Source organism: Zingiber officinale, chromosome 8A, assembly GCF_018446385.1.
Source record: "Zingiber officinale cultivar Zhangliang chromosome 8A, Zo_v1.1, whole genome shotgun sequence".
Classification (NCBI taxonomy): Eukaryota; Viridiplantae; Streptophyta; class Magnoliopsida; order Zingiberales; family Zingiberaceae; genus Zingiber; species Zingiber officinale.
In genome coordinates, this window is record NC_056000.1 from 45,079,683 (window position 1) to 45,090,610 (window position 10,928).

The 10,928-nt window shown below is 37.7% G+C and overlaps 1 protein-coding gene across 1 annotated transcript in view; it reads right to left on the reverse strand.

The window, feature by feature from the left end:
• Positions 1 to 986, reverse strand: part of LOC122008758 (dnaJ protein ERDJ3A-like) — a 3,254-nt gene extending 2,268 nt beyond the window's left edge. Inside the window, exons 1-3 of the mRNA XM_042564599.1 lie at positions 797 to 986; positions 294 to 349; positions 114 to 187 (exon numbers count right to left, since the gene is read on the reverse strand). Of these exons, the coding sequence (XP_042420533.1) occupies positions 114 to 187; positions 294 to 349; positions 797 to 877 (211 nt within the window). The 5' untranslated portion in view covers positions 878 to 986. The remainder of the gene's footprint in view (positions 1 to 113; positions 188 to 293; positions 350 to 796) is intronic.
• Between the last annotated feature and the right edge of the window lie 9,942 nt (positions 987 to 10,928).

A 10,928-nucleotide genomic window follows, 5' to 3' on the forward strand; every position in this document is an offset into this window, starting at 1 on the left:
ACTTGAATAGGATTGTGAATGGAAGTAAAAAAAACTTAGACGTCAACCAATAATTGCAAATTTTGAGTGCTATAAAAAACAGAAACAGAAACATAACTAGCCAAAATTATTACCATTGTTTATCTCTGCAAATTTTTCTTGTGCACCCTTATTTTTATTCTTATCAGGGTGATATTGAAGAGAAAGCCTGCATAACCAAAAAAAAAAAAAAAAAAAAAAATAGAACAAAGAAAACATACACACCAAATGGTAATGACCATGAAAAAAATGTTATTTAAAGGATGAAAACATACTTGTGAAAGGCTTTCTGAATATCACGCTGACTAGCACTTTTATCAACTCCAAGGACCTGAAAGAAGAAAATGATGAGGGATGTGCACATCTTAACTGACAAACTGAACAAGTAACAGAGAACAACAAACTTAAAACTGAGAAAAATTGACATCTTTCAGTCTTACAAATGGGATAAAAGACATTTCTTGTGAGTTATACAACAAGTTCACCGTATTATACAACAAAGGCATCGATCTTGGGAAATCCCTACTTAAATTGTTATCGTTGGCATGGAAGCTTCTCATGAAGCCTCATTAGAAAGATCCGAGCTATCTACCAATTTCATGCTACAGGTATGTGGTTATCCGCACAATGAGCAGCCAATTCAACACAAAATCTAACCCGGATTCAAACAAGAAGACAAACAAACAAACCGAAGTTCCCCATAATGCCCAATAAATCGAATCAACATCATAAATCTGTAAGAAAAAACCTAAACCTAAAAAAGATAAACCCCAGATACCTTATAGGGATCGACAGCGGCTTGGGCTTGACGAGAGTAGAAGAACAGGAATAAGATCAGGAACACTACGCGAAGCATCATTCCAGCGATCGAACAACTCGATCTCCAACCTTCGTTCAAATCGATGGGAAGGGTCCGAGAGCGCGACCCTTAATAACGAGGGCGTCTTCTTATGGATCTCCTCGTTCACGTATCATCGCGGCATCGAGAATGTTCTCGAGGTCATCCGACGTGGCAGAAAGGTAAGCTTCCAACGAAATCGACCAATGGGATCGCAGAACACAACAAGTAGAATCCGAAACACCGAACAGGAAACCACCCAATCTAGCGTTGGATTTTCAAGTCAACTGCGATTAAAAATTTCAGTATATTTTACTAGTATAATATTTTTAGTGTTTTTTTATGGATATTATTATTATTTGATGAGCGAATTGGAGTAGTGCAATGATAAAATTATTTTTTATCTAATTTAAATTATGAAAATAACCTCAATAAGATGGTATATAATAGATAATCCGGCTCTTCTCGAAATCCCACATTAACTGAAACTCAATTAATTAGGCTGTCTTTTACATTATTTGATGAATATTATTTCTTAATAAAAACAAACATCTGTGGTTCAATCTTGTATAATTGAGCCTCAATTACACTCCACTTATACTTTAATGAACTAATGTGGCATATCGTATTCTTCTAATACACTTAATTTTTAGTTTGTGAATGTTTAACCATTCTTAATTTTATATAATATTCTACTTCTACATTGCTCAACTTGTTGACACATTTTTACTTTAATTTCTCACAAGAAACATAGCTCCTCTTGAGTCGTCGAGGGCAAGTGGATTCGATAATAGTTAACATTAGCCATGCATCTAGATAGACTGATGTAGTCATATAGACACTCTAGTATAACTTGATTCAACTTGGCAAAGATGAATCAAGAGGAGTTGGCTTGTTGAGTTCATATTGATGTGGCTGAATCCTACAACCTCCACATGTCCCATGGAGTCAAGAGTCATATTAATCTATCAGTTAAAGTTAAGATGAGTCACATATGATCCAAAGGAAATTAAACTCTACTCAGATGAAATTAGAGTTTGATTGAATATGCTCAATACACTCAACTCAGATATTCAAGTTTAGTTAAATGCGAATAAGCTACAGTGGCTCTTATCTCAGCTCCTGATCTTGACACCTGTCTTGATCCCAGTCACCGACATTACCCTTGTCTCAGTTCTCAACCTCGACAAACCCTTTGGTTTAAACTCTTCAAAGCCCGACATCTTTCATTTCTCAGCGCCTGATCCCGATACATCCTGTCTCGACTTTAGATCTATACATCCTCTATGTCCTAGCGCCCAACCTCAATACATCCTATCTCGGCTTCAGACTCAGACATCCTCCATGTCTCAGCGCCTGACCCCGATTCATTCAATCTCAGCATCAAATCCAGACACCCTCCATGTCTCAATGTCCGACCTTGATACATCCAGCCTCAACTTCAAATCCAAACATATTGTCACACCTCGAGGGTATACTTATCTATCAAATCGAATAGTACCCCTAGTGACAATATAAAAATATCTTATATTGAATCATTTAAAGCCAATATAGACACTAATGTGAAATAAAATCACTAAGTTTTTAAAATGATAATGCATGTATGTATGCACGAACATATGATCATACTAAGACTAAACAAAATAAAACCAACACCCAAACATTCAATATAGAAAGAAAACTGTAAATACAAGCAACGAAAAATAACCCAAATAATTCGAACAGAAATCCAAACTTGAGTGAGACTTGCAGCCAAAATCTCTGAGCGACACACACATCCTCTACCTGCTAACCTGGAAGTCAAAGAAAAGTAAGGGGTAGTAAGTGCAAAATACTCAGTGAGTATAAGATAGATAGTGCATGATAGTATATATAAGGAGATAAAAAAATAGCCTTAGATAAAATACTTACTACAAAAGTAAGGTGTCAATACAATCAATTGCTAACAAAAGCATAAATAACTACATAAATTGTAACGACCCGGCCCTCGGCCCCTTGGGCGTCCCAACTGGCGGTCTATTTGGCGGCCCCTTAGCAGTCCCTTGGGCGGCCCAACTGGCAACTCCTTATGTCGTCAACCGACGACCCTCGACCGTGCCGTTACTCACTAGGTCTTCCCACCCCTGGCTAGTGGATTTTTGCCTTCCCCAGGATTCGAACTCTAGACCTCCAGACGAAGTACTAGAGTTTCTAAATCCTGGTAGCCAAGTGAGCGGCGACCTCCAGGCTAAGTACTAGAGTTTATGAATCCTGGTAGCAGAGTGAGTGTCGCTCACTTGGCTACCAGGATTCATAAACTCTAGTACTTAGCCTGGAGGTCTAGAGTTTGAATCCCAGGGAAGACAAAAATCCACTGGCCAGGGGTGGGAAGACCTAGTGAGTAACGACACGGCCGAGAGTCGTCGGTTGACGACATAAGGGGTCGCCAGTTGGACCGTCCAAGGGACCGCCAAGGGGCCGTTAGTTGGGTCACCCAAGGGGTCGAGAGGTCGGGTCGTTACATAAACTTCCACTAACTTACTCAATCAGGTATAATCAATAAATTGGGGCTGCATACAGTACATTCAAACACCACTTGCATAAAATCAGTACATAACAAGCATATAATAAGTCCTGACTGCACGCAACAACATGCTACCATGAATGAGTCTCGTAGGCAGCCAGGGTATCCACTATTTGTAGGCGACAATACATGCTACTAGGGATGACAATAGGACGGGTTCGAGCTGGGTTTGGCTAATCCCATAACCCACCCGCCAGAAAAAATGAACTAAAATCCGGACCTGCCTTGCCTACCTTTTCAACCCGTCCCTCCTTGAATCCGCTCAAAACTCGATGGGTTCAAGGCGGGTTGGACCCGCCAACCCACTATCTATATATATATATTGGGCGGGTTCAGGGCAGGTTCATTGAAACCCGTAACCCGCCCCGAACCCGCTTCTAAACCTAGTCAAAAGGTTTAAACCCACCCTGTAATCCATTTGATCGGGTTTAAACCTGCTCCGAATGAGGTGAGTTTAATACGGGGCCGGGTTTAAACCTGACCCATTACCATCCCTACATGCTATCACCATCTGGTCCAGTGGACAGATAGGACGAGGTAACTATCTAGCTCCTTAGTTACTGATTACGGGCGACAATACACGCTACCACCATCTGGTCTAGTAGGCAGTTAGATCATATAGATGTCACTGTCTACGGATGACAATACCCACTACCACTACCTGGTCTAGTGGGTAGAAAGGTCGTGTAGTTATCTAGCTATGGACTGCGGGCAACAACATGCTACTACAAAATGGTCCTATGGACAGTCGTATGTATCTGATCACTGACGACTCTCTCAACCACGAATGAAAGACAATGGTCGATAGGATATTTCAATGATCACTAACGTCTCTTTCTCAATCACAAATGGGAGACAATAGTCGATAGGATATACCAACAGTTACTAACGACTCTCTCATCTATGAATATGAGACAATGGTCATCAAGATATAACAATATAACGATAAGCAGAAAACGAATAATCATATCCAATATAATTACTCTATAAGCACACCTCGGTCTAACCTCACTAGTGTATAGGCATGAGCTTAAATAACAAACAAGGGTTCAGTAAGATATTTGATATTCTACACTATAGTATTATCTGATTAACAATAAGCACAAGCTCAAATAATCAACTAGTGGTCTAACATGATACTCAACATCCTATACTCTGGTATGGTAATATCATACATATATAAAATTCAAACATGAAAAATAATGAGACTACATAGATATAAAATTGATCATCTCTAAGGTTAAGCAATATAAGTATCAATCTCAAGTAACAATATGAATAGGTCAAGGTAATAAAACTCGCAATCAAATCATAACTCATGCACTAAGATTAAAGAGCTAAAAAAGACAAGCAAGTGTAAGTACCCTATCGTGCTTTTGATGTGATCAATCAAGTTACGTCCTGTTGTGGTTTGATGTCTTGTATCTAAGTGTGCAGGAACTTAAGAGCACAGAAAGTCGAGCAAAAGACACAACTAGCGAGAAAGACGACACGGGAGAGAGTCAACGGGCTCGGTGTGTCTAAGAGACAAGGCGCTACAGAAGAGTATGCTAGCAGACAAGAAAGAAGCGCGTGATATTTCTGAGGGATGAGAAATCGGAGTAGAAAAGTTGCTCGAGAAGGTCGAAAAATGGGTTCGGGTGAGCCCTATTCCGGATGGCCAAAATCACCCAAGCGAGTAGAGCCGAAACGGAGAGAAATCAGACAGTCAATAGGTGGTTGACTATCCAGCCTGGTCCAAAAGCCCCGGGTTTGTGCCTTGGTCGAGGGCTGGTTCAACTCAGTCCGAGCGCCTAGACCTGGTCTAGGTGCCCGAACTAGAAAACTCTATCTAGGCCACACTGTCTCGATCCATTACATTGTGGATAAAATTTGATTCACACCTAGGTGCTTGGAACCCTTCCAGACGCCCGGATCAGGTGTATAAATACAGACTTGATTTTAGTAGTTAAACACAACACTTGTAAATGCGTTCTTTTTCTGTTCTACTACTATATGAGCTGTCAACATTGTAAGAGACTACTCCGCCTAAAGAAAATCTTTATAATGAGCTTCACTTGCCTTAGATTAGCAATCCTCTGATTGCAAACCAAGTAAATCATAATCATTCTTGCCTCTGTCTTTATTTTATGAATTTATTTTTTGTTATTATACAAGTGTTTGTATAACTTAGTTCGAAGATCGAAATAGAGTATTTGTTTATTTTTCAGGGCTATTCACCCCCTTTAGCCGGCCGCTAGGGGATCAACAATTGATATCAAGCGAGGTTGCTTCAGAAGGACTAACCGCCGACTGAAGCAAAGAAATCGACGGTTGAACCAAGCTTCGTCTCACCAAAGTTCGAGAGGGAGTTTGCACACTAGAAACATTGAATGGAGGTATTCCTAAAAATTGATTTTGAAATACTTTTAATAATCAAGTATGGTTTTGTTGTTCCTAAGGATCAACAAGAAGTGGAAAAAGAAGAGTACCTTTGGACGAAGAAGGAGCAAAGTGACTTTGTAGTCAACAGCCAAGCAAAATATCACTTACTAAGTGTATTACCGCCTCAAGAAGTCAATCACATTGGAAGCTACACATCGGCCAAAGATCTCTGGGAGAAATTCCTGAAACTCTATGAAGGCACATCCGAAGTGAAGCTCGTATGACGGGACATTCTTCAGAACAAATTAACGAACATTCGTTTAGAAAAAGGTGAGAAGGTAGCCGAACTACATGAGAAGATCAAGGAACTGATCACCGGACTAGTCAACCTTGGCGAAATGGCAACCAACCAGGACATGGTATGGTACACACTCACTGCTTTTCTCAAAACTCCAGAATGGACTTCGATAATAGACACTTACTACATCTCGAAGGACCTGGAGGTAAGTACTCTAGAGGAACTTTTTTCGATTTTAGAATTACATGAAACTAGATGTGTAGGTACAACAAAAGAGTCAAGCCAAAACCTGTCACTAAGAGCTACTAAGAAGGATGAACCCGAATCAGACTTAGATCTTGAAGCAGACCAAGAAGCTTATATGGGAAGTTTAAAAAGGTTTTTAAATCTAATAAATTTCAAGAAATGCAGAATAGAAAAAATCCAAGAAATAGAAGAAAAGTTCGATACCACCAGTGTCAAAAGGAAGAATACATAAAGGAGGACTACTCAGAGCTCAAAAAGGAAAAAGGCAAAGGGCCCAAGCAAAACAAGCACAAGAATCTCAAGGTCACTTGGGATGAAAGCTCATTATCCGAGTCAGAAATAGAAGCATACACCGGACTAGTACTAATGGCTAGTCACGAAGAACAAAGCACTTCAAAAGCCAACATCGATGAAAGGAGAGCAATATCAGATGAATGCAGCGAAGAAGAAGGAGAATCAAGCTTCAGATCTGACATGATAAGTGAGATATGCCTCTTACCTCCTGATTAATTGTATTTTGATATTAAATCAATATCTAAATCCATGTGTAAATTAAAAACTAAAATGAAAATTTAAAAAAAAAAAGAGAATTTAGAAATAAAAAGAATCTTGGAAAAATCTTATTTAAGATAGGATCATTAAAAATTGAAAATGCTGATTTAAAGGAACAAATAGAAAATTTTAAAAATTTTGCATGCTCAAAATTTAGATATTATCAAGGACTAAATTGATATTATATATTTCACAAGGGTCAAATCAAAAAAATACTAATAATATATATTCCTAGAAAATACTTAATTAATCTACTAGGAAGAAACTTATATTGGGTTGCAAAATCATACTTAGTTTAAATTATGCATATTTCTAATTTTAATTTGATTTAATATTTAACTTTTAATTATCAAATGTGCTAAAATAAATTTCTTCATATAGTTTTTGATCAAAATTAATTAGGTATTAATTTTTTCAAAAAGAGTATTTCATTTCTTATCTGTAATTTTTTTAAAATTTTTTTACTGTTGTATTATTTTTTATGATTTTTTTTATCAAATATAATATTTTCCAATTTAAAAATACTTAATAGAGTTACTTTTACAAAATTTATTTTTCAGTAAAAACTTATTATATTCTCTATTCAAAAAAAATATTTTAATTTTTTTTTGACAAATATTTAATTTTCTATGAATTATTTATCTAACTATTAATTTTTAATATTAAAAATTTTTAAATACTCAATTTTCAAAAACTTAATTTGTCTTCAAATATACTTACTCTATTAAAGTCTCAAAAAATTTCCTAAGATTTTTTGAACCTCAAAACTATTTTTAAGCAGATTTAAGAACAATTTATCTTTCTATAGTAAATAATTTATTACTGCTTAAATTGATTTTTTTTGTGAAAAAATTTATTATAACTTTGGATATGTATGCTTAACCTTTATAAAAACTTTTAAAAAATTTCAAGAAATAAAATAATTTTTAAAATAATTTTTGTTGATAATTACTTTTTAAATCATAAAAATCAGAATTTTGAGAATATATTCCAAATTTTTTTTCTTCAATGCTAGTCACTGTTCATGTATTCCTTAGACTTTAACATCAATTTAATTTACCAAAATACCTATTTTTAATGTAATCAAAAGGGGAAAGTTAGAAGTTAAGTTCAAGGGGGAGGTACATTTTTTTTTTTTCAAATATTGCATATCTAATGTTTTAAACTTGCATATTAATTTAATTTAATGTATTGTTTTATCTTAAATTAACTTGGGTTGATCCACATCAAAAAGAGAGAGATTGTAAGTTTCGCGTGGTGGTTTTGATGTGATCAACCAAGTCAAGTTATGTTCTGTTGTAGTTTGATGATTGGTGTCTAAGTGTGTAGGAACTTAGGAGTACATGAAGTCAAGCAAAAGACGCAGCTGATGAGAAGGATGGCAAGGGAGAGAGTCGACTGGCTCGGTGCGTTCGAGGGACGAGACGCTGTGGAAGAGTACACTGGCAGACGAGAAAGAAGCGCATGATGTTTCTGAGGCACAAGAAGCCGGAGCGGAAGGTTGCTCGAGAAGGCTGGAAAATAGGTTCAGGTGAGCCCTATTCCGGATGGCCGAAATCACCTAAGCGAGCGGAGTCGGAATGGAGAGAAATCGGATAGTCAACAGGCAGTTGACTATCCAGCCTGGTCTGAGCGTCTGGACCCCCTGGGGCAGCTAGGGCACCCCGGGCTCACGCCCTGGTCGAGGGCTGGTTCAGGCAAGTTCGGGTGCCCGAACTTAGTCCAGGTGCCCGGACCAGAAAACTCTATTTGCACCACACTGTCGCCATCCATTTGGTAGTGGATAAAATTTTATCCACACTCAGGCACCCGGAACCCTTCTGGGTGCCCAGATCAGGTCTATAAATATAACCCTGATTTTAGTAGTTAAACACAATATACTTGTAAATGAGTTCTCTTTCTGTTCTACTACTGTGTGAGCTATCAACGTTATAAGAGGGTACTCCGCCCAAAGGAGATCTTCATAGTGAGCTTCACTTGCTTTGGATTAGCAATCCTCTGATTGCAAATCAAGTAAATCATTCTTGTCTGTCTTTATTTTATGAATTTATTTTCTGTTATTATACAAGTGTTTGTCTAACTTAGTCTGAATATCGAGAAAGGGTATTCGTTTATTTTTCATTCACCCACCTCTAACCGGTCACCAGGGGATCAACAACAGGAACTACCCACCTCTATTCTAGATCGTTCTAACAGTCTTCAAGTCAAAAGTTTGCCTTGAGCTCGAATCCTAGGTTTGAGTCTTCTTCTCCGACAGCGACTTGCAGCAGAGGCTCGCGATGGCGTGGTCAGCGGCGGTGAGCACAGGTAGCACGTGGCAGGTGATCAAATAGGTGCAGTCGTGACTGCTTGAGACCATCTTCCAATAGGAGAGAAGGTGTTGGTCGCTTCGTTGGTGAAGCAAATCGGTGTCCAACGATATCTGTTTTGGGGGAAAAAGAGAGGAGGGGTTATGGGCACCGTGGTTGACAGCGTGACACTGTGGTGGCCGGTGGTGTCAAACAAAATGGCATAGGCGATGGTGAGTCACAAAAATAGAGGAGGAGGGGACGCAACACGCGACTGCTAGTGAACGACGACGATGGCCAGACCCCATGATTGTGCCGCGTATGAAGCACTGGCATCAGCTGCTCACAGATGGCGACAATGGGTCGGACCCTGTGACTGCACCACGCGAAAAGATGTTGTTGGAGAGAAAATAAAACTTAGGTTTAGAAATCTAAACTTACATCAATTTAATCAATCAACTCTTACTTTAAATAGGATATTCCAAACCGACTTTTCTCTTGCCCATTTATTCTCATAAAATTTAAAACGATTCATTTAATAACCAGAAAAATTTAAAAAAATTCTATTAATTCATATATACTTATTTCTCTATTACTTATCCATTTTTGTGTGTTTATTTTCCTAAATAAATTCATTTAGTTTAAATTTTCAATGCTTTATATATATCTATATATCTATCTATATATAAAAGAATGTTAGCCTGCACACCCTTATATAGGCGATCATGGGCGACAACAGACATGATGAGCTAATGCATTCCTCTCTCTTTTGCAATTCTGCATGCAATCTCTCTCTTTTACAATTCTGCATGTACGGTGTGGTGCTATTTTTTTTTAAAACAACATCATGATGAAAAAAAATAACACCAATGTGGCATTATTTTTTTTAAAAACAACACCATGTAGCATTGTTTTTTTAAAACTGTGACACATTTTTAATAAAAACAATGTCACGTTGAAAAAAAATAACACCAACATGGTGTTGTTTTACAAAAAATAGCACTACGTTGTACTATTTTGAAATAAAAACAACACTACTTAAAACAATAGCACGTTGAAAAAAATAGCACCAACGAGGCGTTGTTTTTATAAAAATAGCGCCACATAGTGTTGTTTTAAAATAGCGCCACATAGTGTTGTTTTAAAATAGCGCCACATAGTGTTGTTTTAAAGCAGCACCACGTTGGTAATATTTTTTTTTACAATGTGGTGCTATTTTAAAAAAAAACAACACTACGTGGTGCTATTTTTTTAAAAACATAATGACGTGGTGCTACTTTTTTAAAAACAACACTACGTGGTGCTACTTTATTAAAAACAACACTATGTGGTGCTACTTTTTTAAAAACGATACTACTTTTTGCATTTTTTTTAAAATAGCACCACGTCGTGCATGCAGAATTGTAGGAAAGAGATTGCATGTAAAATTACAGAAGAGAGAGGGACACGTTAACTCGCCATGTCTGCTGTCACTCACGATCACCCATATAAGGGTGTATGCTAACATTCTTGTGTGTGTGTGTGTATATATATATATATCTATCTTACACATACTCTATAAGTACCTCGTGGTAGTTCTGTTGTGATCAACCAAGTCAAGTAGGTCCTGTTCTGATTTGATGCCTTGTGTCTAAGTGCGCGGGAACTTATGAGCACATGAAGACAAGCGAAAGACAAAGCTAGCGAGAAGGACGATATGGGAGAGAGTCGACGAGCTCGGTGCGTTCGAGGGATGAGGTGCTGCGGAAGAGTATGCTGGCG